General features: G+C 41.5%; 1 protein-coding gene across 1 annotated transcript; it reads left to right on the top strand.

Moving 5' to 3' along the window:
• Positions 1-126: 126 nt before the first annotated feature.
• On the top strand, positions 127-26,539 carry LOC110968676 (activin receptor type-1). The gene is made up of 12 exons (XM_022218625.2): positions 127-439; positions 12,430-12,503; positions 13,148-13,399; positions 15,491-15,763; positions 15,981-16,247; positions 17,508-17,713; positions 20,638-20,737; positions 22,119-22,265; positions 23,097-23,372; positions 24,411-24,608; positions 25,196-25,326; positions 25,460-26,539. Exons 2-12 carry the CDS (start codon positions 12,437-12,439, stop codon positions 25,592-25,594), a joined length of 2,052 nt encoding a protein of 683 aa, XP_022074317.2. The 5' UTR covers positions 127-439; positions 12,430-12,436; the 3' UTR covers positions 25,595-26,539.
• Positions 26,540-27,953: the final 1,414 nt, after the last annotated feature.

Here is a 27,953-nt window from a genome sequence, read left to right as displayed (position 1 = left end):
AGGGTTAAAGCTGATTCAGATTTTATTGTGAAAGGTGCTACCGGATGTTCCCGTGCTGACCGTGGGTCTTGCGGATCCAGTGAGTCTCTGCAGGGTAACTTCCTCATCCAATCCTGCTGCTCCCTGCTAACCTAAACGCCGCCACCGGAGTTGTGGAGCACAGACGCTACTGCTGTGTGAAGCAGGACAACGTTGCTGAATGTAGCTTCATTTCTGCTCTTTTCTTTGCACGAGCGTCGGCTGAGTTCGTTACTTTAAAAAAAAAAAAAGTATCTTTTTTTAATCACCGGGTGAACGGCGGACGTGAATGTTGGCGTCATGTAGGCTTTGCAGACTTTGGACAACAAATCGGGTATTGTCGGTGAATTCTCGGGAGATGGCAGAATAGTTCACTCGTTTAGCGAGCCCTCAAAAAGCACTTTAAAGAAGAACCCGCAAGGTAAGTTCACCAAAGTCGACTCTAATGTGTCATTTAAAGCAGTTTCTAATGCGAAAGTGTGTGTTTTAATGGAGACATTCGGTGGAAAAGTTTGCTTCGTGACGTGCTTCCATAAGAAACCCCAGTCTCCCTCTGAGCTTCAGAAAATCTGTTCGGCTGTTGTATCCAAATACGTTTTATTTAACACATATTTTCTGTCTCATTTTACATAAACACACGGTTGCTTCAGATACCAAGCGTAGTATTTTGTGTGTGAGTCAGAGAGATGTTATTTGCTGATAAAGGGTGGATGAGCTCCACGCATCTCTATTTCGCAATCAAATCAAGGCCACAGCATTGCAACTAGTTGTGACTTTGTTTGAGTTTTTGTCATGCTAACATCCACTGGGAGGGTTTCTCATCATTGCTTTGCTGAGCACTTTTAACATCACAATCACAGCCCTGCCATGGGGGGTGGGTGGGGGGGCATTACAGTGTGTGGTTTAAAATGGTTCAAATTTAAACCCAATGGCTTCAATTAATTCCTTAAATAAACCCACAGTGGCTCTCATACAACATGGAAAAGGGTTTGTTGACATGCTTTTTTCCCTTGCTGGGGAATAATCAGACCAGGCAGGAAATGGTGTGTGTGATAAGATTGCAGGGGCAGTCAAATGTAAAGCCTGTAGACCTGCTGATGAGAGGGTGTAAACTCCATTACAAAGGTGTTAATTCTGGCTGAAAACGTTAAGGGATCATTGTGCTGATTATGGGATGTGTGAATATCTCACACTGAAGTGTTCTTCCTCACAATCAATTCGCTGTGATGGATCCCACAAAAATTACATTCGCACACACTAATTAGGTTTTTTTTTTCCTGCACTGGGAGATCAAATATCTAGGAAAAAATCCAAATGTGCATCAATTTTTGCTGTTGAAGCAGCTGTTTCATTGTTTTTTTTAAAAAAATGTGTGATGCATTTAAGGTGACACGCCTAAAACCATTCAGTTGACCACAGTTATGTGCACGACACCATAACTGTGCAGCTAATGGCATCTGGCAGGGGGTACTGTTTAATTATCGTGGATTAGTGCCAATCAAAAATGAATTTGAGCACAAATGACTGCCGCCAGTCGAAGCAGGAACATGTGGACTGTGTGTGATTCGGTGAAGTGACAGAAAAAGTCGTGACAGGTTTGGAGGGATCACAGTTTAGGTTGTTTGGTGGCGGTATTAAGTGGCACTTTAGTGGTCGGTGTTGTGATCTGCAGAATGTAACCCCATAGCTTACCAGCCACTGAGCTCCGGCCTCTCGGTGGGCGCCTGGCGTTCCCAGGGGCTTGCGTCGTCGGAGTCTGGCAGATAGTGGTCAGATAAACGGACGTCAGACAGTCTGGGCTGCTGTGTGGTTCGGCTCTTTGGGGGTCCTGGGGGGCCCTCGGGGGCTCCGGACTGATTGTGGCTGCTCACCCCCCTGCCATTGTGACTGAACGTCTCTTTCCCCTTGCCAGCTCACTGTTGCTGTTTTGCTTTGTGGCAGTGGCATTGTTCCAAACGGCCAATCTGTGGTTACTTAACTCTGTTAATAGTTAGGAAGTTATATCTCTCTAAAACTCTAAAACAAGCAGTGCTTTCCCAGCAGTTGAGCTGAAGTCTAAAAACATCCAGATGCAGCAGAACATTAAGTATTTTCTTGCATTCATTTCCAAAAGGTCTGTTCTGAGCCTCATGTGGTAGCTGAGTAGTTTGATTACAGTGATGATTTAATGATGGACTAATGTGCCAGTTGTTTTGTTAATTTATTAACTGTTAAGTTTGTAAATTTACACAAATTCTCAGCTTTCTGATTGCTCGTGCCAGACCAAAAGACAATCTGCTGTCAAATTAATTGCTGATTAATCTTTTGTTAATTGATGATCAACTAATTAACTGTTTGTATGTTGTTTGCAGCTTCTTCAGTTTTACATACATAATTTTTTTTTGAGTGTTTTTGTTTTAAATCTCAACTTAGGACTCTGGTAAAATATGATGAGCCTTTTTAATGATTTTCAACTGAAAACAATCGTTGCGGTGTCACTTCGAACACACGCTGTTAAAAGTCCAGGCGTGCTGATCTGAAAGTTAGAACCCTCCCACACGGATTTCATTCAACTTTTTATTTCCACATTACGGCTCCCAGATTCTTTGGCTGCAGATATCTTGGCCTGTGCTCCGGTGTAGCCGCTGCTTCTGATGGCTATAAAGTGCATAATTTGCCCAGAGACGTCTGAGCATTGCAGAAAGTGCAAGGCGAGGGGAGGGTGGGTTGTTTTTTGGGGGGCGGTGAGGGGGGGGGGCGACCTCCGATAGCAATCATTTCTCTGTGCACAATAATTAGGCTGTCAGAAGCAGCTGGCAGTTTGGGGTTGAAACAATACGCAAGTGGAGGGAGAAAGAAGCGCTTGCTGTTAAAAAAAAAAACACCCTGTGAGAGTGTTGGGGTGTGTGGTGGTTAGTTGGTGTGTGTGTGTGTGTGTGTGTGGAATCAGGTTACACAGTCTGTCATTAACAAGGGAACTGCAGTTATGAGACCAAGATAGACTGCTTCAAGTCTGAGCAAGAGTCTGAGGCTCATCGCTCTTCCATGTAGGTGGCTCTCAAGTAAGGGAAGAAAAGGAGGGAGGAGGGGGAGGAGAAGGGGAGGGAGGGAGGAAGAGACTGTATTTGTGCTGTGTGTGAGATAGAATATGAATAATTGGTGTAAGCAAGTGGGAGTGGCGGCTGAGGGATAGAAAAGGGGGCAGGATTTGGCTTGAAGTCTAGCGTCAGAGTAAGCAACCCTTATAAGCTATCACCGCTTCACCTTTTGTCCATATGTAAGACTTGCGCTTGTGGTGTGTGTGTGTGTGCATTTATGCTGACTTACGGAAAGTTTGACTAGCAACAGACCTGGATCAGATGAGGCAGCAGGCTGCAGAGGAACACAGCATGTGGGTTGAATTTGCTTCTGCTCTATGCTCGTGTCCACTTTTTAGAAAGGGGCCCTCTGTCTGCAGTGTTATTTTTAGTCAAAAAATCCTTGAGCCTTTTAATAATTCATCAGCCTTATGTGTAGCCCAACATATCACGACGTGAAGAGCTGTCTGGGACTCCCGGGCTCTGCAGTCTCAGCAGGACACGGGAAGTTAGAGGGGAAAAAGAGAATGAGATTAAAAGCCGCCTGTGTGTCTGCCAGATTTTAGTCTATGTTCCACTGTTTGCTGTTTGGGAGCTCCACTCTCCCTCTTTTTCTGGTGGCTCTGCACAGCTTATTGAATTCCCCCCTTTTCTGTGTTCAATGTGGATGTAGACCAGTGGAGACGGAGAGAAAGGAGACGAGGCGCTACTGTCTGCACAGATGCACACCACACACACTCATAGATCTGCAGTGCTCGTGGCTCCTCTCCTCTCTCTTCACTAACCCCAGACTGCACTGGAGACAGTCTGCAATACACATTTTATGAGCCCTTCACTCGCTGCAGTGCTCTTGTCTTATCACTCAGCTGCTAGGCGGGGGAAAGTTATGGCTTTGTTTCAGCCGCTGCTTCTCTCTGATCTCATTCCGAGTCCCCAAACCTGGGCTCTTGTTTGGTGCGGGCACTTTGTCTCTGAATTGAAAATAATTACGTTTCACTGTGCGGGTCGTAGGTTGCACGCTGGACTGGTTCTGTTATGGTGGTAGGGCTTTGCCAGTCACTGTTGATGGGCATGTTTGAATTAGTCCAGCTCATTTCCATGCTTGAGAAAGACGGTGCATTTAGAATGTTTCAGTCATTCGTGGTTTTGACATTCATACTGAACCTGGAAATATGTCTTGAATGTCTTTTTTTGCACAAATGCAAAATCGCGAGGCTGCATGTCATGATATTTTCATCATCAGTATATGTGATAATGATTTCCTCACTTAATAATACATTTCTTTAAGGTCAAGTTGACCTGTTTTGTTTGCTTAGCCTCCTAACTGGCGGGTAGCAGGGAAAAGGAAAACAGAACGCTTCTATTTTCCTGAAACTAGACCTGGGCATAAAACAACTACCATGGATGGATAGAAATACTTTATTTATTCTCTGGAGAAATTTGAGGTATTCCAATAGCTCACACATAATTCATGTAAGAAAAATAAGGAAAATAGGATGTAAATCAGCGTGGTAGAAGAACGTTATGGTGCAAGAATAAAAACAGATGGTGCTGGTATAAAATAAAAAGAATATTAAAGTGTAAATACAGTGCAACAATAAAATGAAACGTGTAGCAATAGTGATATGTACCAGTGCGTGAATTGTTCTACATAATGTTTGATAGTTTCACTAAAATGCATTAGATCCAAACTGAAAAGCACATCATAAAAATGCAACGTAGACTGAGCCCCTTCCCTCCATGACCTCCAGATAGATGGATAGATAGATGCTTACTTTATTAATCCTCAGGGAAATTCAATAATATGCAGCATCTTTGACCTGGTCACCCTCCATGGGCTTCCAGTTTTTGTTTGGCTACTTTTTTTTTAATGTCTATCAAGGTGAGTTTATTCCTTTGTTCTTATGTATTTCTGTTTATTTGTGTAAATTTTTTATTATTTTTTTGTGGTGGATTAACATTGAAGTAGGTATATATCTGCCTTGATAGAGGGGTTACTTTCAAAGAAATATGGTTAATTTCAAATTATACCTGTTTATACTGGGCTTTATTTAAAAAATCCATCAAAATGACTCGTAAGTTAATGATATACAGTGGAATAAGCATTTTACTGTGATGCATTTTTAGCTAAATTGTCAGACCTTATCTCAAATATTGTTTGTGCTTTTGCTTGATAAGCAATGCCTCTCACATCCTACCTTTTTTCCTAAATGTTTGTGGATTAATTCTACCAGTAATTTAGCTAATAGCTTCCACTATGGTGAAATCAGTTGACATTTTAAAAAATACATAGAATTCAACAAAATAACGCAAAATTATCTCCCAGATCAACATAAAAAGACCCTTTCACATCGTTTTCTCTCATTTCTGACTTCATTGTTAATTTCGTGCGTTGCTGCTGCTCTGTTCCTTTAGAGGGTTTTGCTGTGGAAGGACAGGAAACTCAAAGCCATAAAGACTCATTGGCAGCTGGATGTAATGGCCTGGGTCTGTCGTGCTTTGAAACACAATGCTGTATGCACATTGGCTGTTTGTTGCCGATTGTTTGCTTAGTGATTATCATCACAGTGGAGAATGGTTTGGCCAATGTGTGTTTGGTTGCACGGTGTTGGTTATCATATTATCCCTCTGATTGCTGTTGCTCAGTCTCTGCTGGGCAAAAGCACAGAATCAATCAAGACTTAATATTCCCTGAGCTTTGAGTAGCTGTGCACATAGTTCTTTGCTCTGTTTACCTGACTGACTTGTTTCACAAGGAGGAAATGTGCTGAAAGGGTGTCTTGTGATACAAATCAAGGTGTCCTTTTGAGAGAGGGATTGCCCCAGGGCAGCGAACTTTGTGAGATGGTCATTTGGAAGGAGAATGTTTGTGCATTCCTCTGTTGGCAAACATGGCTGAGGGCCATAAAGGCAGTGTTTGAATTGGCTGTTTCAAATGTTTTGATGGCTGTGTGAAAATGAATGTCTAATTGCTATGGTGACCATTGCGTAAAAGACTTGTTAACGATGTCTTTGCAGTGCTGCTAAAGCCTTCAAAGTTGTGTCTCACGAGACATCACACAAGCTCAAGCCATAATCAAAGCTGCGAGAACCACTAAAAACTGCGGTTTCTGTGCAGAAATTTAAATGTGTGCTCTAAGCTTCTTTTTGTGCAGGTGATAAGATGTCTTGTGATAATGTCGAACTTGAACAACTGTTGTTCGCATTGTCTGTGTGTGAGAGTTTGTATCATGTGTCCTCTGCTTCTCTGACAGCTATTGCCCTTGGGTGCTTTATCCTGTCTGCGAACAAATGAAACTTTGTCATAGAATTTCATTGAAAACAAAAGTGTCATCAAAATGCTTGTCTGTTTGGCGATGGAGGCGTAGCCGAGTGTGTCATGGGTGTCGTTAGCGGAGAGGTGGAAGATAGGGTGGGACTGCATCACGAAGAAAAGACACCCATTGTCTCTGATTACATTTGATCTAGGCCAACTACATTGTGCATGTGTGTGTATATACACCCTGGGTAGCGCCGTATTCAAGGAACAAAAAGCTGCTATGCTGTTGCCTACTACAATTAATGTGTGAGTGAGAATTGCGCATAGACGGGGGGCATTTGCATTTGATTACATTCCTCACATTGTGAAAGGGGGCTGCTGCTAAAATACTGTTGGGTCCTGAGAGATGGAGCCTGGCCCGACCTGACGGACCATTGCAGAGTCCATGAGCTCTTCCAGAGGATCACAAAAGATACTTTTTCACCTCCCAGATGATGAGACCTTTGACCAGAGAGGGGCATTTCCAAAGGATACAGATATATATTTTTTAATCAGCAACCTGTATTGTAAAATGTTGATCCTGCAGATGCACACATGAATAGCTGAGGACACCACAAACACTTAGGTTGTTGTCATTGTTCTACTTTCTAGTCCGCTTAAAGTACGCTTGAAGGATGTGACCCGTATGTACACAGTGGGTTGCCATATTCTACATAGTGATGCCACAATACCAAAAATGGAAAACAGAAACGACCTAAACATCGAGTAAAGTAATCAACATCTACCAAATTATTCTATGTCTGGACAAAAGAACTCGTAACCAATCCAACAAAAGAAGACAGACCATATATAACTTAATTTTTGATTTGTAGTTTTTGATGTAAGTCGGTGGAGAAAGCATCCAATAGTGAATACGCTTGTCACTGAACAAAGCGCGCTTGTTCGTTTGACCTATATTTAAGGGCATGTGCATGATGTCATGTTATCTGTCACATTTGCTAACCTGTCACTCTCAAATCCTTTGAAGAAATCTGTCGGCAAGATGCTCTGCTGAATTGGACGTGTTAGCTCCATCAGTGTAGGTTTAAGGCAGGTATTTCAGTGTCTGTAGACTTCCCCTGACTGTCGGCTGTAATTGAGTTTATGCAATATTTTGTGTTGTATTGACGCTAGTGGACATAGAAAGTATAATACTGACCTAAGAGCACTGCAGAGTTGAGATGGGAGAAACGCTAAACTTTGAGATTTAGCATCTGAAAACGGTGCTTTTAAATACGAGTGGTACATGCATACTGTCATCTGATTTAATGTTGGTTTCTTTGTGTCACTGTTGTTTTTAAAGGCAAACATTTTAAAAGGTCAGCCTGAATATAACAGATATAATAGTTTGTTCAGCTGGGTACAGTAAAAGACACTTGAGGCAAATACTTGACTCTCATGCCATGTGGTCGGCGGGTTGGTCAGTCTCTGGTTGGGTGATACGAGTTGCTTGTATGTCTGTTTTTGTGTTGACATCATAGAAATTCAACACACGCTGTGATGCGTTTCAAAAATGATATTTTACAACCCAAAACAAATTTTCTATCAAGATTTTAGCAGACCCATCTTACACAGTTTGATATGCTGTCAACCTGCAAGACTCCTGATATCTCACAGTGTGTAGGGGCCTTAAGCCAAATGCCAGCTACACAACAAGCCTCCTGGTAGATGACACGCATCTTGGATGACAGAACTCATCATGTCTGTCCTACATTGGTTTGCTTCAAGGTGTTGTATAGGTGACACACTGTGGTGTTGACTTGTCCTCAGATAATTGTAATTGTTGAGAAGAGCATCGATTCCTAATGTTCTGTGTGCTGTATAGAAAGTGTCATATTGTATCAGCTTGATTATAGCTGCTAAGTTGTCTTTCCAGATTCTGATAATTAGCAATGTGCATTTTTCTTTTGAAGGTACTGTATATTTTAAAATACATTCAGCAATTTTGAATTCTTCTCAATTTGTAAGCGCAGTTGCACAATATAGGAGTGTATAATCCCTCATCACCTTTATTGGTTTTAAGGTTGTGTATTACTTGAACTTAGTTTTAATCATCCCAAGTGCTGTATTTGTTGAGGCAGAGAATGGTTTCAGACAGAGCTGAGCATGCTGATTTGCTAAGCTGTAGTGTGAATTTGAATGTGGGCTGCTGCAAAGAGGACGACTTTCGCCCTCAGGTCTGTATTACACCCACATCCACCTAGGAGCGAACCATCTGTGTGTCCCTGATGGCATGCTGGCGCTTTGGCTGTCTGGGTCTGGGTCGGAGGAGAGAGGGACGGGGACAGGGACACGAACAGCAGGATCCGCATTGCCCCACTCTCTGCCTGTTTCTTTCCTCGCCGCCCCGCAGTTTGCTGCAGTTTCCTCGGTGCCCAGGCTATTTGTGCCATGGTAACTGTGCCAGCCTGCCAGCTCAGACACAGATTCCACCTCTCGTCTCCCTCTTTGCCAGCATGATGACTCAGCAGCTCCTGCAGGGCTTCAGCCTCCTCCCTCCTCAACCTCAGTGATACACTATGCTCATCAGACAAAGTAGTGTTTTGTCATTCTCTCCCATAGCTGACCTGAATACAAAACCGACCAAATTGATAGAGTATCCAACTAGACTAATATGTTTTGTTTGTTGTTGAAAGCTACTTCAACAGTCGGTTTGAAAATGTCACTTAGAAGTAATGGATGGTGATAAAACACGAGGTATAATATGACATTTGAAGATGTAATCTTGTAAGTAGAATTGTGTAGTAACTCCTCCAGTCTATTTAAGTCATATCAGGCTATGTGCTTTTTTGGGTTCAGTTGTACTAATAACAGCATGCGAGTGGCATGTTTAATCACCTCCATCTAATCACTTTAAGCTCTGCTCAACTTCCTAGAGCAGTTCTTATCAAGATAGCCCTCTGCAGTGGGGTCCCTGGAAAGAGTCTGGAAAGGAAACCTGGCGTCATAAAAATGGGGGCCATGATATGTAGGATCACTTTAAAGTCTCCTCTGCAGCCCTCAGCAGGAGTCTATCCTAACATACTTTTCACTGGGCCATGTCTATTTCAGCTGCTTCTCTTGGGTTGTACACACTTTGGGCAATTTGTGTAGAGCTCAATGTGGTCTTTTATGTTTCAAACCTACAAGGTCATTAGTTACACATCTTGGAGGTTCAGAAGTCGTCATACAAAATACTGTGGTGGAAAAAGAATTTCGATTCTTCACTTATGGCCAAAATGAATGGCAGACAAAGTAGTCCATTCAGAGTATTCCACATTTTACTTGGCTAAAAGCGTTGAGGTTTCCTAATCTAAATGCACTTAAAATCAAAGGCAGAAGGACGTAGTAAGTAAAGTACTAGTACCTAAGTCATGGCACAACACTATCAGTGTAAAACATAAGCTCAGGACACCAATAAATGGCAGAAATGACCACTAATATAAATTGTACAAAATATAGAGCCTGTCCTAGAGAAGAAATCGTCATAAGATTGTAAAACAAACAGCTTACTCAAAGTTTTGCGTGTATATTGATATTAGGTCAAATTTTAAACTGGTATAACATTTTTTTCTGCTTTATAGTGTGGTAACAGTCACTATATTATTAGTACCAACCACAATAAACATGGGAAAAATATATCTTAAGTTATAATTACCATGCGGCATTCATACCAGTTTCCTATTACAACGCCACATCAGAGGACATAGGAAGAAGGAATACAAGGAAAGATGGGGGTTGAGACAGATAGAGGGGGGAAATGAGAGCACACCCTTGGCAGGATGTCAGCCCTGTGAACACACACTACACAACACTGCCAGAGAATTCAATACGCAGGGGCTGCACCACACATTCACACACAGCGCCACAAAATTGTCTGCTCAGATCGCAATCGGTTCTGCAGATGCTAGCCCTGGCTCTCTCCTTCCTACGAATCCCTTCTGAGGTTTCCAATATCAGGACGAGTCCCGGCTGCGTATTTATCAAGCAAAGCTAGTGGTTAGCTTGATATGTTAACTGCTAGCCGTGTGTCATTGCAGGGGTGTGAAACCTTTTCGGTTTACTGTGTTTATACGATGTAAATACTCTAAGTAATATTCATTTTGCAAACACACTTTACTGTCCAAAGCCTTCATACACTTCATATGCGCAGATTCTTGTCCATCAGGGAGGTTTCTGATCGGTACTGTACTGTATGTAAACATATACTAGAGCCCAGGTGACTCAAAAGACCCTGAGTTTTGCGATGCATGGACTGAAATATTTGTTCTGTATCTAACAGCAAACACATAAACAATAGACTGCTTGGCTGATGTCAGTGAGTGGCTCACTCCTTACAGTTTAAGACAAAGTGTCTGCGTGGGAGAGGTGAACTGAGGGAGAGAGATAATTTCACAGCCCCGTTGAGAGTTTTTCAGCGGTAAATATAAACAAAAATGCAGCAAATCATTTACCTACACTAATTAAGGCCATTAAGTGGAGCCTCATGACATGCTGTTCTTACTTAATTGAGGTGAGTTATTGATCTGTCAGCAGTGTGTGAGTCAGGATGGTGTTTTACGTGAGTGCTATATGAGTCAATATCAAGAGGAGCAGGCACACCGTTACTTTTGTTGCCAGACGATGTCTTTTACACCTCTGCTTATCTTTTTGACCCGTTTCCTTCGGCCTCCTGACTCCACTGTAACCCAGTCGAGCCCCCGCTTCCCAGCATGGTGCCCTTCTTCCCAGTGTCCCCCTGGGCGCTGATACCAGACACCACCTCATCCCACTCCCCCTCCCCTCAGCGTACCTCACTGTTGCAGCCCACTCTGGCCCACATATCTCACACACGCTCACCCCATTCTCTGCCCTTCTCTGACCCACTGTCCCCCAGTTGCCCCTGGGCCCTACCTCCCTTGCCTCCCAGTGCCCTCCTGCCTGCTCTGTTCCCCCCCATTCCTCCCCTCTCCCACAGTCTAAGGGGGAGCAGACAGAGCTCCCGATTATCTCTGTGTGGCATGCTCTGTTTTGTGCTCTGATTAAAGGAGCAGCATGTGGTCTGTGTGTGAGCGGCCTGTGCAGACGCTGCCGTTGGGCTAATGCTAACATTACCTGCTTAATCATTTATGTCTGGGAGACGGGCACAAAGGCTTGGCGGGGGTGGAGGCGGGGGGTGCCGGGGTATTTATCAGTGGCACAGATGCACTCAGGCACGCACACACATGCTGCCTAGATAACGTTTGCGGTGCTTGGTAAAGCATGAACGAGGCACGCTCCAGGCTACGTCTCCACAAAACTTGCATGTCGTCTTTGTAAAACGGGAAGTTTGGGGGGCTTCTCCCCCCTCTTACAGTTTGCAGTGTGAGTAAAACTGGTGGTCTGTTCAAATCTGTCACTGGGTAAAGCAAGCAAACAAACAAACATAACTGTACAGCATATGTGAACGTTCTTAGAGATGCATTAAATATTGAAGATGAGACTGTCTCCAGGTCTCTGAATGATAGTGGTCGGGCACCCACACTCATTCTCCTCGCTATCCTCCTCTCCTCTTTCTCCTCCTCCTCCTCATGTCTGTCTGCTCCTCTCCCCTCACTGCCAAGCAGCCTGTCCCTCCAACACACTCAGACATCAACACACACACACACACACACACACACACACACACACACACACACACACACACTCACTCACGCACTGAGGCAGCCAATAGGAGAGCACCAGTCTCCCCATTGCTTGCCACTCAATGCCTTGTTGCCAGGACAACAGGAAGGCATGAGACCCACTTTACTTGAGCATTTTAAACTTGGTGTTGACTTTTTTCTGAAAACAAGTAAAGGTCTCCCTCTGTAAAATTGCTCTCTCTAATACTCTTAGGTCGACAGCAAATCCTGTCATTATCGGGCTGTCTCTCTTGGTCATCTGTCTCACCGAATGGCGATCTGAGAGATGATTTACAAAGATACAAAAATTATTCCAACGCATCAATATGAAAATCACCACTCTTGGATGCAGTTTCATCCCTTTTTTTTTTTTTCCCTTTTTTAATTGGAGTGCAGCCTTGATTTTTGTGTTTTTCTGTTTTTTTTTCCCCTCCAGGTCTACAATGACGAGTGGGGACATGATTCTGTTGGTTGTGATCACCCTGGTCCTTCCCTGCTCTAGCTTGGAAGGTAAGCATCCTGTCACAGAACACAGACATCAGATCTGAAAGAGAGCAGTAGCTCAAAGGAGGGGAACGTTCTGTTAGCAAAAATAGACAAGATCCAGATGAACTTGTGCTTCCTCTGAATGCGTTGCAGAGTCATCAGTCTTGTTAGTGCAAAGAACAAATTTACAGTAGGCCGAAGACAAAGGTCCCAGGTCTGTACAGTAGCTGAAAAGACAAGTACTGGACATCTGTGTTCCCCCTTTCTCCTTTAATGTAGCTATTATACATGCAGTGTTTCATACTGTGTCTTTCGCTGTCCCCCTAGTGCGTGCATACACCAAAATTCACTCATTTTTTCCATTTCACCACCCCTCCTCAGTCTGTCTCCCTCTCATCTGCTGTCTGTCACAGTGTTATTTTAAACAACTGCAGTGGCAGTGGATTGCAGTGGAAAGTGCTTTTAAGCCGGCAAGCAACGCTTATCCCCATGTTTACAGCATGCATAGCATATAGATGTGTAATAAGAAGAGGGAGATGCACTGATCGTTTATTGTCACAAAACATAAGGGGATGTATTTCTGCTTCATATTATTGGCCTACTCCTGCAGGACTTCCATCTATTCAAACATGAATTCTGATCTGTTATGTAATTGTTTTCTTTTGCAGGTGAGGGCAGCATGAGAAATGAATGTTTGTGTGATGGATCATCTTGCAGCAGTGAGGACCGGTGTTTTGGCCAGCAGTGCTTCACCTCTCTCAGAGTACTGAATGGGACATCAGTCTTGCTGAAGGGCTGCATTGTGGGTAATGAATATGGGGCCTTGCGCTGCAGAAATGTACCAACTCCGGAGCTGGTGGTGGAGTGCTGCTATGGACATTTGTGTAACATGAACACCTCCCTGCAGTCCCCAGTGAAGGGTGAGGATTTTGCAAAAAAACAAAAACAAAAAGCATTTCATAATTGTGTGAAACAAATGTTCTGCCCACAATTCTAGATAACTTTCACCATCAAATCCCATTTTAGTATTTTTTTTATTCTAATATTCATCATTCTGACTTGAAAACACAGAGGAACATGCTATTTTACCTTCCTAATATCTTCTACATTACATGCTGCCATTGTTTTGCACAAGTTTGTCATTTATTTATGCTATTTGACCACTGGTATACAGCTGTGATGGTACAAACCTGAAGTTTTGGACATTGCACATTTTTTGGTCTTAAGCACTTTTCAATGTAAATAAAACAATGAGCGCTACATTAAATTGACACATTTTCACTTTCTTTAGGCTTTAAATTATTGATAGAACTGTGTCACTGATAGAACTGTGTGTAAAATATAGCTTTTTGAAAATTGCAAGGATTCCAAAACAATTATACAAATGTTTGTTGGGCAGTTGTGTGTCATTTAACGTAGTTAATGAGAACTGAGAATTCAAATTTAGATTCTGTGAGAATGTGAGGAGTAAAGAGACGACTGTTGAAGTGAAATAAATGTCGAATTAGCAATAAGCAGGACCTGCGATCAACAGCAGATGATCAATAGATTGAAAACTTTAGGCAGCTATTGACTGTAAAGGATTATCTCTGAAATATTAAATATAATGGTGTTACTTAAAACCCATAGACCTTGAGTATCATGCATTTAATAGGCTATAGCTCCTGTACAGTGCTCTCAATATGGATGGAAACCTACTCAAATTGACACAGAGAACATAATATTCATTATTTAATTTCAAGTATAATCAGCTCAAGCCCAGAGTCTGAACAACTGAAAATGTATGACTGCACAAATACCTATGGTCTGGAGTCTATCTGATACTTAAGGACTTGGCTGTAGAACAGCTTCATTAACAATCCGACCACTAATGTGGGAAATAGTTTAAAACTGCCCAGGGACCTTTCCTCTAGACTTGTTAATCATTCAACAGCATCAGCTGCGTTTCTCTTAAGTGGCTGATGTGGTTAAAATCAATAACACAATATTACCACAGATAGTTTTCCTACATTAAGATACAGACGAACGATAAAAGAAAAATTTAAGGTCGTGACCTCTATAGTGAAGGGATCCAGTGTCTCTCTTCTGATATGAGGGGCATTTTCCTGGCATGGTTTGGCTAAACTTGCCCCCTAAGAGGGAAAGCTCACTACAAATCAATACTAAGTGACACTGCCCTCATCCATAGAGCATGAGGGTCACTGAATGGCTTGATAAGTATAAAAATGATTGGAATCATATGCTGTGGTCTATGCAGTCACCAGATATCAACTCAGTGGAACACCAGAGGGAGGTTTTGGATTGATGTGTTAAACAGTATTTTCTGCCACATTATCAAAAGACCAAATGTGGAAATATTTTGGGAGAATTTTGTTAAATTCTCCAGTAGAGTTCCATAAACTTGGAGAAATAATCCCTCTTTGAAGCTGTTCTTGTGACAGTACAACACCGTATGTTGGCTTTTCCTTTAACTTCATAAAGGTGAATATCATAATTGTATGCAAAACCATACATGAGCTAGTTTTTTGATCAGTCCAATCATCTGTGTTCATTAAATCACTGTACATATTTGTCAGAAAAATGTTCATGCTAGTTTTTAAACACAGTTGCACGGAATTGGTATTTTAAATCTGTCTGGATTGAGAAAGCAGTAACCATGATATCATCACATCATAGTAATGTTTAATCTGAAGGTAATGAGTTATCATCATAGCCTCATTTTAATGAATACATTAAACACAATGAAACGGTACAACATAAAAAGTTATGTTATGTTCCATGTGGGCCTCCTTAATAAATACAGTGAGATTCATTTCATATTTCATGTTAGATTTCAAACAGAGACACATTTTCTGTTATGTTTGAGCTTACTTTGGTGGCCTCTTCAGTGACAACAAAGGGATGTTTTTAACCTGCATGTTTTCTGTTGTGAGTGAATGCCATTTAATTTAATGGGCTACTAATGGTATTACTCTAATGGGTTTCCCCATATCTGTGCTTCCTCTTATCAGATGTAGAACTGTCTGCTGGCAGACCAGTCCTCAGAGACCAGGAATGTGTTTGCGAGGGCGGCGAGTGTGAGCATGACCATCGCTGCACAGGCCAGCAGTGTTTCTCCTCGCTGAAGATGATTGATGGGGCAGCCATCCAACAGAAGGGCTGCCTGAGGGACGACGAGGAGGGCAGAGCCACCTGTGCCATGCCACCCTCATCGGCCCATGTTGTCAAGTGCTGCCAGGGCCATCTGTGTAACATGAACGTCACTGTGCAAGCTCCAGGGAAAGGTGACTTTGTACACATTGCGCAGATTTCTCTTGGCTGCTGTTCATCACGGTCCTTATGTCACTTAAGATTGTACAAAAGTTCCGCTTTGGAGCTGATGTCTAGATTAATATATTTTAATGGCAAACACTATTTAATGTGACTTTTTTTAAAAATACTGTGAAGTTTGCTTGTTTTTTTTTCTTTACCGGTTATCTTTTCTCTCTGAATCTTTTGCAGAAGAGGAAGTAAAGCCACCGATCAAGGAGGAGCACCAGTGTGTATGCGAGGGAAGCTCATGTGTAACAGGGAATCGCTGCATGGGCCACCAGTGTTTCTCATCTTTGACAGTTAATGCCGGCTCCCGGATGTACCAAAAAGGCTGCTTTAAGGCCTATGAGCAGAGCACGTTGACCTGCAAAACCCCACCTTCCAGAGACCAGATTGTCGAGTGCTGCCATGGTCACCTGTGTAACATGAACAGCACGGTGGAGCTGCCGTTCAAAGGTACGGCACAATAATACGCAGAGCTGTTGATTTCAGTATTGAACTCTGTGTGCTTTTGATTAAACCTGTTCCACACAAAGCGCTGCTGAGATTTCATGTTTTCAGAACGGGAAGGACAGAGTAACAGATATTCATTCCTCTCCATCATTCTCTACTGAGACTGCTTCACCATAGGCTGTGAAATTATCTGGCATTGCTTTTCTGGATGGCTTCTGTTGGCCTGAGCTACACCTCTGTGTGGTCATGCTCCTGGCACCTCATGAAACAGAAAAGGGGGAGACTGTGGGCAACTAGGGGGAGGTTTTGAATATTATTTAGTCATGGTCCACTTCTTTTCTGTCCTCTCAGTGGCTGTCAGAGCTGGCTGACAAGAGCCTAGAGGGGAGAGGCCACCTGGGATTGAAGGAGAGACAGGCATCTATACACAGAGCTGTTGTCCTTTTTTGTTTCTTTGACCTGTACTTTTTCATCTACAGCAGTCTTGTATATGATATTTTATGAATCCATATTTATACCCAATATGCCTTTCCTACTTTTTTTGGTTCTGCATTTGGGTGTTAGATTATAAGTAAATAAAAAAGGTTGGAAATACTTGTTAATTTACCTTATAACAATTCACATGTCAGCTAATTATTTATATTTTATTTATGTAATCATTAGATTACCCTGTGTAGCATCATCACAAATTTCAAATAGAATATATCCCATGGAGTTTTTTTCTTCTTCCATGTGTTTGGTTCAAGTCAAGTGAGCTCCTAGAAAGTGTTGCTGGTTAGTATATTTGAAAGAAAGAGTTCAGTATGCAAGTTGAGAAAAGGGGATCATTGTCTGTGCTGCAGGCAGAGCTGAGCAGTCTTTCCCTTGGAATGTTTGGAAAGTGTGAATGGTGGTCAGTTCCTCTGACTGGCCTCTGCTGACTTGATGAGATCCACTCTGTGTGTGAATATGAGTGAATGCTCTTGTGTATGTGTGTATGTGCGCACCCTCCTGCCCACCCATAGCTTGTTACCCATAACAGAGTGCTGCAAGCCTGTGATTTGTGCATGGTTGAGCTTCATCATGTGTGGTCCAGTCAGGAAAAACAGCATCAAAGAAGAGCTTTCCTTCACTGTGTCTAATTCTAAGGTTATAATCTAATGGAATCTCTTGTCTTGGGACAGATAAGTCAGATTTATTCTTTAATCCTATTTTGTGTTTTAGAATTGTCCAAAGTGATGACAAGAAAAATCACACTGTATTTATTTTCCTCTCTCCTTACAGCTGATGAACTATCCAACTACAGTGTGACCACACTGGCTATTGTCATAGTGGCGCCCATCATTGTCCTCATCATCCTCTCTGCTGTCGCTATCCTGCTGTTCAGACGCATCCATCACAACCAGATGGAGAGACTAACATCACGAGATGCTGAATATGGAACTATCGATGGCCTCATAGCATCTAACGTGGGGGAGAGCACTCTGGCGGTGAGTAGTGGATACCATGAAGGAGACTACCTTCAGTGCAGCATTTGAAAATGAGAAGATCTCCTGAGCTTAGGATCAAGATCAGCATTACAAGCTGCTCAAGGCACATTTTAATGGGCTGATGTATTAAATATGCAGCTATATCAAATTCCAATCTAATATTTTAACCCATTACTTTGCCTTTGTGCAAGATACCACGGAGATATTGTGAACATTATGTACAGCTCTTAGCAAGATACAAAAGTTATGTTTGGATCAGTGCTCTTGTGGTTTGTATCAGCTTAGTAAATAAACATAGAGCTACATCACTTCTGTGAGTAAATGGATACTTAAACTGTGTTTGAAGAAACTGTGTGTGTCATGATATACCTCAACGGTGCACTGTAAGCGCAGTTGAATTATGAAAAGCAGGTTGGTAAAGACCAGGACTGACAGATTATAATGAACATTGATACAGAACAGTAAAAAAAATGCAGCTTTCTGAAATACATTTAATTTGATTTTGTCATGCTAGCCAGTCATGTTTACCGTGTATAATGTTTTACCATATATAAATACTTTCTAAAAAAATATGTTCACAAATTGAGCTGAATATGGATGTACAATTGTCATTGTGTATATTTGTCAGCCGATCAAGATCAAACTATAGTTTTGGGTTTTTTGCTGTATTTACATAATTTACTGATATAAACAAACATTTCACAGCACTGGAAACCCTTAGTAACTTGGACAGATTTGTTATCTAGCCTTTGTTCCAAAATGTGAAAACCGACTAATTAAAAGAGATAGCAGATCCAATCCCTTTTTTGAATTTGGGTGGCAGAGTGAGTCATTACAGATGGATCACAGAGACTCCCTTTAAAGTCTCCAATAACAAAGATGTGAATGCCCTTCTATAATTATGTTTTGTGTTAACTCAAGAGGTTCAGCTCATGACTTAAAACACTGTTGTTTCAAAAGGGACTTCTGCCTATTCTTTCTACACGTGCACTATTTATAAGATAACAGACAATAGAGGGATGATTGCATGATAAACGGAGTTCAGATTTGTGATCAAGGCAGTCATGTACTAGCACTGTAATTAAGAGTTTTGTCTTATATCCTATGCTGTAATTGTAAGGCCATTTCCAGTAGGAATCTTCTTTTTCACCATATTTATGGCTTTTTGTAAAAAAATCCTGATGTAATTGTGAGGAAAATTATAGCTATACTGTATAAACTGTATACACAGGTAATGATTAAGCCTTATATATGCAGGTTGTTGGCTCAAAATGCGATTAAACAGTGCAGACTATCACTTCAAAACTTTGTGCTTTCCAGATCAGTCTTAAGAGTGTTTTGGTAATTGTTAGGTAAAATGTTTGAAGCACTGCATAGTGGATGCATATGCATGAGGTTTTTGTGTGAATGTGTGGGTGGTGGCATTGCTGGGGAAAAAAAACTAAGCAAAAAACAAAACTTGTTTTGCATCTTCTCAGTCATTTTTCCAGTCTGTTAGAGGAATGCCTTTTACTATTTATTTTCTCTCCACTCAACCGTGGATTGTAAGTTTCCTACTGAGTGGTTTATGTTTTGAGGTCCGCTAAACTGATCCAGAGTTTAGGTGGAGTCCTGTGGTTAGCATTTAGTCTGAAAGACAACCCAGCACATTCATTGGCTCACACACGGTGTAATCAAGTTCAACAGAAACTGCTCACAGTCCAGTTGGAGCCCCAACAAAATACAGTACATGGTTGTTACCATCCTTTGTGTCATACGAGATCCTCACTACAACCTTCACATGTAGTTGTCTTCTTTATCTGTCCAGGAATATGGCATCTCCTGTTGTGATCGTGTCTAAACTCTTCAAATTCCAGATTATTCTTTTCATTTTTAAATCTGAAACTTGGAAATAATGTGCCCAAACATTAAAGCATATTCATTTGTGTATATCAAACACAGAGACACATGCTCTCGTTCCATCTATTTCCACAGTCCGTCAATACACTTGGCAATGCAGGGCCCAAATATGGAGCCACAGAATGTTTGCTTCAGCATAATTAAAAAGTGTTTGGCAGCACCATGAGAAAGGTTATTAGGAACAGTGGTGTGCTTGTGAAAAGCAAATCGGACTGAAACGCATGTACTTGTCCCTCTGCAGCCTGCTGCCCAGACATCCTCTCTGATTATAATGATATTGCAGCGTTCTGATTGCATTCTGCTGCTTAACGGCCTGTCCCAAATACACTCCCTAAAAACAATCCTCCTGTACCAAAGAGAGCGATTTAAACTCTCTGCAGAGTAACTCATCATTCATTTTATGGCCTCTGTCTTTCATTCCTGTGTTGTGATTCCAAATCGTCTCTCAGGCAGCTCCTGCATTATGCATCTGTTTATCTGAGGCATCACTTTTCTCTGTTTTCAATCCTCATTCTCCCCTCCCAGTTTAGTCATTTGTTTTGCTCAGCAGCTGCTGACTGTGTTGCCGTGCACTGCCCTCCTGTGTCAGCACTGGGGAGCTGCATGTCTTTGAGATGAGATAAAAATAAAAGGCTTAGCAGCATTGCGCCTGTTTTGGAGTCTGGCCCTTGGATTAGATAAAATCTCCAGTGCCCACACCAGTCACCAGGGAGGGGGTGGCACTTCTGCTGTTTACTCAGCAGGGGGCACTCTGCCACTCCAGCACAGACACACACCCGCACTCACACACATTATTGTGGTGCACACACAGCTTGCTCCCCTCCATCCCATGTGGGTGCCACATCAAAGACGGCCTGCTTGTATTAATCTCCATCTGAGTCCCAGATGCTCTGTATTTCTTCATTTTTGGGCTGAATGCTTTTGGAAAGGTTCTCATTCCCATAGCTCGGTTACCAATGTATTCACAGACATATATGCAAATATACAAATCCTTTACCCATTGTTCATGTTTGTATCTTCCCCAGGATCTGCTGGATCATTCCTGCACTTCAGGAAGTGGCTCAGGCCTCCCTTTCCTTGTTCAGAGAACTGTTGCTCGACAGATCACACTGAACGAATGTGTGGGTAAGTGTCCTGTTATGGCTATTTTTATATTCACAGTAACACAGCTTCAAAAAAGAACAGTCACTCCTTTCGTTGAGGCAATCCCAACTGTGCGGGCATCTGGCAAAAAATGTGATCAATTTCATCTATATAGGACCGTCCTGGATACAACTTCTCCCTCAAAGCAGCAGCATATCATTTGGCAGGTCAGATTGTAGCAGTTAAATACAGTATGTGCATAAGCATATTGTAAATACCAGATACAGAACATTGTACCACATGTTCGATTGTTTGAATGTATTGAGGGAGGAACAGATGATTGACGTCATAATATGTGACCAGAATTGATCCAATGAGGTGGGTTGGAAGTTCTCCCTCAGTTCTCCCAGGGGAAAATGTCCAACATGCCATGTTCTTGATGTCTGATAATCCTTCAGTCTGGACTTTGTGGTCCATATTTAATTTGTTCAGTAATTCATTTTATTACGCTTGTTTGTACGACAAAAGAATCCAGTGTAAGCATTCAAAGCAAGCAATTCAAGTATTTACAAATTTTGGAATCGATCAAAGAAAGAAGGTAATAAATCACTTTGAAATCAGTTGCAAAACAGGCAAGTGCTGTGGGGATATTCTGAAACAGGGCCAGAAGGAATGTGCAATAGTTCTGCAGTCTAGTCCCCTGTGTCAAAGTTGCAATTTAGTTTTGAGATTGCCTGTAGTATGTTAAGTGTCAGTGGAAATATTACCAACAGCAAATACATTTTCAAGCAGATAAACACATTGCTTTAATTATCAGTGTTGAAGGTTAAGTCACTCGTGGTGAAATAAGTTCAGGCATCAGTCTTCTACCCCATTTCTGTCACAATTAAATCTGCATTAATTGAGTTTTGGCCACTGGGGGGCAGTAAAATAAGCTGACATTTACACACATCAGCCTACCAAGTTGTTATGGTAATAGCAAACAGTTGCGTGTTTACACAGCAAGTAGAAACAGCTACATTCCTATTCTTATGGGGTTGATTTTCAACCCACCTTGTAAATGTAATTCCAATACTGACTTTTCCTTTTGCTTGTCTTGTTCCTCCAACATTTGATAGAGGTATCTGGATCTGCAGCACATACATATTTTTCTTTCTCTACCAGCCACTCAGCATGAGTGGAACAAGGTTTGTATTAATGTGAAGGTTTTTCCTGTTGCCTTGTTTTTATATCTCACGATGTGCTTTTAATCCTTCATCAGAACCAGTTTTAGAGAGACGGAGCAGTTTAATTTACTTGCCTCCTCCTTCTTTTGGATGCGGTGGAACTGACAAGAACAAACAGTTTTAGCTGTGCTTTTACTTCAACAGTTTTTTTTGTGAGTGTGCTGTTTGATCATTTCTCCCTTCTTTCTATCTTCCAGGTAAGGGCCGCTATGGTGAAGTGTGGAGGGGCCAGTGGCAGGGAGAGAATGTCGCAGTTAAAATCTTCTCCTCCAGAGATGAGAAGTCCTGGTTCAGAGAGACTGAAATCTACAACACCGTTCTACTGAGACACGAGAACATCTTGGGTATGTAACTTATCACACGTTTGGGTAGCCTAGCCGCGCAAGACAACCCACAGCAACGAATTTAATTCTCTGCCAGGGTGGGTCTAGTTACCCTCCATAAGGCTCGAGGTTGGATGCTCCTAAAACTGGCCGGACCAATCACCATGAAGTGTAGAGTCAGAAGGCGGGCGTAACTAAGTGACGACAGAGGCGCCACGATTCTGACAGAAACAACCGGCGCACAATCAACAGATATCTTTCGACTCGGCTTTGGCCACAGCTCTTAAAGTTTTGAAGCTAAAATTCAACTTGAAAGATAAACAAAGGACGGCACTGAAGTGTTTCATTGAGAAGAAAGACGTATTTGGACTTATGTCGACGGGATATGGCAAATCCTTAATATACCAGTTGGCTCCGCTGGTTGGGAAGCTAATGGGACTTAGCCACAATCTGGCGCTCTAGGAACTCCGTCAGCCTATTCGTTGCACTGATTGGTTGTATACCTACCCAATTGCTGCAGAGTGATTTGAAAGACAACCTTTTAGCCCGCCTCCCTCCCTGTCGAGCGTTCATAGACCCTTGTGTCTTAAGAGCTGGGTCTAGCGTGGCTAGGCTAACGTTTGGGTTCAGTGAGCTGTGAATGTACACACCGCAGGAAGCAACAGTTGCAAGCGCGTGTGTGTAGGCACATGCTTTTCAACAACAAATGATAAAACCTTTAATGCTTAACACCAATTTAGACATAAGAGGAGATGATTTGAGCTGTTCAGGCAAAGATAATTTATATAAGTATGCATGCTTCGCTAACTGCCTTGCCATATTTACTGACATGTATTTATGTTTTCTACATAGGCTTCATCGCCTCAGACATGACATCAAGGAACTCCAGCACTCAGCTGTGGCTCATCACTCACTTCCACGAGATGGGCTCCCTCTATGATTACCTCCAGCTCAGCACCCTCGATGCTTGCAGCTGCCTCCGCATGGCGCTCTCCATCGCGAGCGGCCTGGCACATTTACATGTTGAGATTTTTGGCACTCAGGGCAAGCCGGCCATTGCCCACAGAGACCTCAAGAGCAAAAACATATTGGTGAAAAAGAACGGACAGTGCAGCATTGCCGACCTTGGTGAGAATCCTGTGTGTGCATGCGTGTTTATATATACATATATTCCACAGAACTGAATTCTAAAATCTGATCTGATCAAAATATGTCAGGGTGACTGTAGGAGAAATGTATAAAATGGCGTAGATTCTGAGTATATTTTCGCTTCAGTTACAAGCCGATGCACCTTAGGGTCAACTACCTTTGAGCTGCTGAAGGGGTTCATTGAAGGGTGCTGTTTATGAGCGTTGGATAAGAGATGCATCTGCAGTAACATCGCTCTGTTCCCATCTATTCACTTAGCCATATTTGTTGTTAATTTAGGAAGAACAACCAATACTAAATCTTTCACCCGGACCTTAACCAAAAACACATTTAGAAGACCCTGGACCACTTCATCTCGTGTTCCATTTGCAAATGCTTGTGTAAGAGCTAATTCAGGTACAAGCTATAACTTGGCAACGGGCTTGACATGTTTACAGGCTCGATGTACCAAATTCTCCTCCGGATGATGCATTTTGCTGTTCTGACAAACATGGCAGTAGTTGTTTGTCTCCTGAGTGAGTTCTTGTTATGTGGAGCACATCCTGTATGGAGGAGCAGACCTGTTGGCGATAGACGAGTAGTGCTCCATCATATCAATCAGCTGATTTAGAGAGTCCAGTGTTTTTGTCCTTCATATACATAGCTACTTGAGACAGGAAACTCGCAACCCCCTTCCACTTCTTGTTCTTATTTGCCTTTATTTGACCTCTACTGTGCAGGTGTATTGTTTGTTTTTGTGTAAGTTTGACATCCGATGCTAAACAGTTGGGAAGCTAGTTATGGTTATGCACCTTACTTGTGAAGAGGAAACTTGAAATACAATAAGATATCTTGTGCCATATTTTTTATACTAATTAAGTTCAGGAGGAGTAGATTTAATTGCATTCATTTAACAACGAAATTGAATTTTTTTTTTTTTAAAGAGAACACGCCAAACGATAAATTTTAAGTGAGTGTTGTTTATCTGAAAACACGCACTGAGGGGATTTTCAAAGTATTTTTTTGTTCCCTCATTAGGTCTGGCGGTCATGCATTTTCAAGACACCAACGAGTTAGACGTGGGGAACAACCCTAAAGTTGGCACAAAGCGCTACATGGCCCCCGAAGTGCTAGATGACTCCATCCAGATGGACTGCTTTGAGTCCTACAAGAGAGTGGACATCTGGGCCCTGGGCCTCGTCCTGTGGGAGATTGCCAGGAGGACAGTCAGTAATGGTCAGTACGTGTTTTACACAACATGGTCCTGTTGGATTCATTGTAGTGCTGTCTTTTATATCACTTAGACACTGGGCCATCTGCTATGGGTGCACAATGTGTCATAGCATTATCTGTAAGCATGAATATCTGACATGTGATCAGAAAAGCTGGCTGGTATTTTGAGAGTTTAACAGGTAAAAAAAATCTTTGCAAATTCATGGCATTCATATGGCTCCAGTCAGGGTTTTCTTCAGTGTCTGTGGTCTGTGGAGATGCCAGAAGCATCTGCACTCATTTATGTGAAATAAAAGCTGCTTCCTCAATTTACTGTCAAATGGGTTTATCACTTTATAGTAGGAACTCGGCTTTCAGCAACACTTAAGATATTGATTTACCCCTGACACAATAACTTCACATTGCTATTTTTTTTCCCCACGGCTGCACTTTGGATCAAGTTTAGGGGAAAAAATCAGCCACGCCACAACATGAATCACTTTCACACACCTTATTTTAAGTCAGTCATCACTCACTGTTGCTTGTATTTTACACTTCATGTATTATATAATCTTGAAATTGAAGTATTGTATGCTCTGCTCTACTTATAGGCATTGTAGAAGACTATAAGCCACCTTTTCATGATGTGGTTGCAAACGATCCAAGTTTTGAGGATATGAAGAAGGTTGTTTGTGTGGATCAGCAGAGGCCTAACATCCCAAACAGATGGTTTTCAGACCCAGTAAGTAATGTTCAAACTGTCATTCCATAGCACGTAATTCAAGTCTACACACTTTTCACTTCAACAATTAAAGTGTTTCAATAATATTGTTGCGATGGGACAAACTGATGGATTTATTTCTCCTCATTTATAGACTTTAACCTCCATGGCTAAACTGATGAAGGAGTGCTGGTACCAGAATCCATCAGCCAGATTAACAGCACTGCGCATCAAAAAGACTCTGACAAAGATCGACAACTCTTTGGATAAAATCAAAACAGACAATTGAGCCTTCCTCAACAAGAAGAGGCAGACGTATGCTAAAGGCCTTTGAAGACATCCAGAGGATGGACCATCTTAGAGAAATTTTAGAAGATAAAAGACTTAATGGGTTCAGTGCCCTTATAGTGGCACAGGCCTGTATTTATTTTAAAACACTTGGCGGGACACATTTTGGCATCCAAAGATGGCTTACCGGGCATTTCTGAGACTGCCAATGGTCTTTGAAATAGGAAAATATCTATTCAACGTATAACATAGGACCTGGACTGTTAGAAATGTTCTTCGAGGAAGACTCTGTTACTTGGGCATTTGAGTAGGGTTGCTTTTCTTAGAAGTCCACATTTTGTTTGACACATTTTTTCAGTTTGAAAAATGTCAGAACATAGCAGTTTCACTTTATCTCTTGAACTGTACTGCATTGCTCATGTGCATTACGGTAGATTCATACGGAACAGATGTCAACTTGCCAGTTGAGCTTGCCACTTTAATCAGCAAACAGTGATCAATGCAAGGCGTGTTACGTTGTTTTACTTTGTGTGTGATGCGCCACTGTTTACAATGCTGTCAGAACAAGTTTCTTGGGATTTCATCAGCTCTATAACATTAAGTTGTACAGGTACATCAATGGCACTGTCTTTTTCCTGATATACGTCCAACTAAAGGTACTCTGTTGCAAACCTTTTATATATCACAATGACTTTTACATTGAATTGTGTATCTGTTCTGTTTTGTTTCTTATGCTTTACAGAGACAAATGCTTAAAGAACAAGTAAATATCTGCTAGATGATGCTGAACTCTATTCCTCCAGAAGCCTGTATACTGTCTTAACGCGTGCATTGTTGTCTTAATGCGTGCATTGTCAAGTAAATGAAGTCAAACTTCAGCCTTTTTTTTATTTCTTTAACATTTTATATCAATTAGTGATTTTTATTAATTAAACAGTAAAACATATTTCATCTGTCTCATTTGTCTTGATGCTGTGTCCAGTAGAGAGATTCATTAGCTGTGGTAGTGGTGGTGCGTTCAGGGTGTCAGTGTTGGGATAACGGTCAGTCCACCTCTATTGACCAGGTTAAAATACCTCAACAACTATTGAAGCGATCGCCATGACATTCTGTCCCAAAACTGGTGACTGACTGAGATAATTCAGCTCGCTTTGGTAAATCCCTACTTGTCCACTAGCTCCACCAGTAGGTCAAATTTGTTACTTATTCAGTTGCTACGTTGTTTGGTGCCACTTTTGTTTTCGTGTCACCATGACATTACCAGTTTTGGTTCTGTGTAAGATACCTCAACAACTATTTGATGGATTGCTGAAAATGTTGCTACAGATATTTAACGTCCCTAATAATAAGTTTAAATATCCTTATTTTTATCAGAAACAAAATTTACAAAATTTTATACAGATTTCTGACCAGATTTTACAAAATAAGATTCTTTCATGTCAAAGTGAAAACTGATTTTTACAAAGTAATGTCAATCAGTTAAAATATAAAATGTACAACAAGTGACAGTATAATCAATAGATGAAGTATCTAACTTTAAAAAAAACTAAAACCTTTTTCTGGCATTTATTGTGACTATAATTTAATTTGCGTTAATTTTTTTTTTTTTTAAATCAAGCCTTGTCTTGTTATTCATTTTACCACATTAGACATTCATCAAAAGAGCAACGGTCACAGAAGAAGAATGTCATGAATTTATAAAACCACTGACTGATCGGTTTAAAATGTAAAATCGTGAGTAAGACATGCTGTGGTTATTAAATGAAGAGACGGCGATCAATAGGCGAGAATGAATAAACCCTGAAAGTTTCCATGTACTCAAGTTAAAACAGAATTACAACATTAGTATAAATCTTTAATATCCTTACATGCAGCCTTTGATTTGCTAGTTTTAAATAGCTGTTTTGATTTGAAATCAAGTAATTGTTCAGCTCTAATACTTAGTAATAATGAAGCCATTTGCCTTTCCAAGTGAATTATTGAACATTATTATATTATTGAATTTTTAATCCAGCTAAAACGGAGACAATATATATATATATATTTTTAGTTGCTGCTTTTAAAATAAAATTATTTCTACATAGTAATGTTTTTCCATGCCGGAAAAGGCTTAACATCTGCACGAATAATGCAACAAATTGATATTCATTTGGAAAGGTCAAAAGCCTGGGTGTTTTCCTTGCCAGCTATGAACTGAAACTGCACGCACAGCAGATATCTAGGCAGATGTCAAACAAAAAGTGGGCTCCTGATGGGTTACAGGCTGATTAATATGCTAGAAGAGTGATAGGCCAGATGACAGAAACACAACAGTGGATGTGTAACAGTGCTGAGACACCCTGCTTGCATTTATCAACAGC

The sequence above is a fragment of the Acanthochromis polyacanthus genome, chromosome 14 (genome assembly GCF_021347895.1).
Source record: "Acanthochromis polyacanthus isolate Apoly-LR-REF ecotype Palm Island chromosome 14, KAUST_Apoly_ChrSc, whole genome shotgun sequence".
In the NCBI taxonomy this organism is placed as follows: Eukaryota; Metazoa; Chordata; class Actinopteri; family Pomacentridae; genus Acanthochromis; species Acanthochromis polyacanthus.
Note: the sequence above shows the minus strand (reverse complement) of the source record. Positions and strands in the feature narration are given on the sequence as shown.

Coding starts and splice junctions, on each gene's coding strand:
- LOC110968676 (XM_022218625.2), top strand. CDS start 12,437: ATGACGAGTGGGGACATGATTCTGTTGGTTGTGATCACCCTGGTCCTT. Junction 13,400..15,490: donor CCTGCAGTCCCCAGTGAAGG/GTGAGGATTTTG, acceptor TCCTCTTATCAG/ATGTAGAACTGTCTGCTGGC. Junction 24,609..25,195: donor CAGGAGGACAGTCAGTAATG/GTCAGTACGTGT, acceptor CTCTACTTATAG/GCATTGTAGAAGACTATAAG.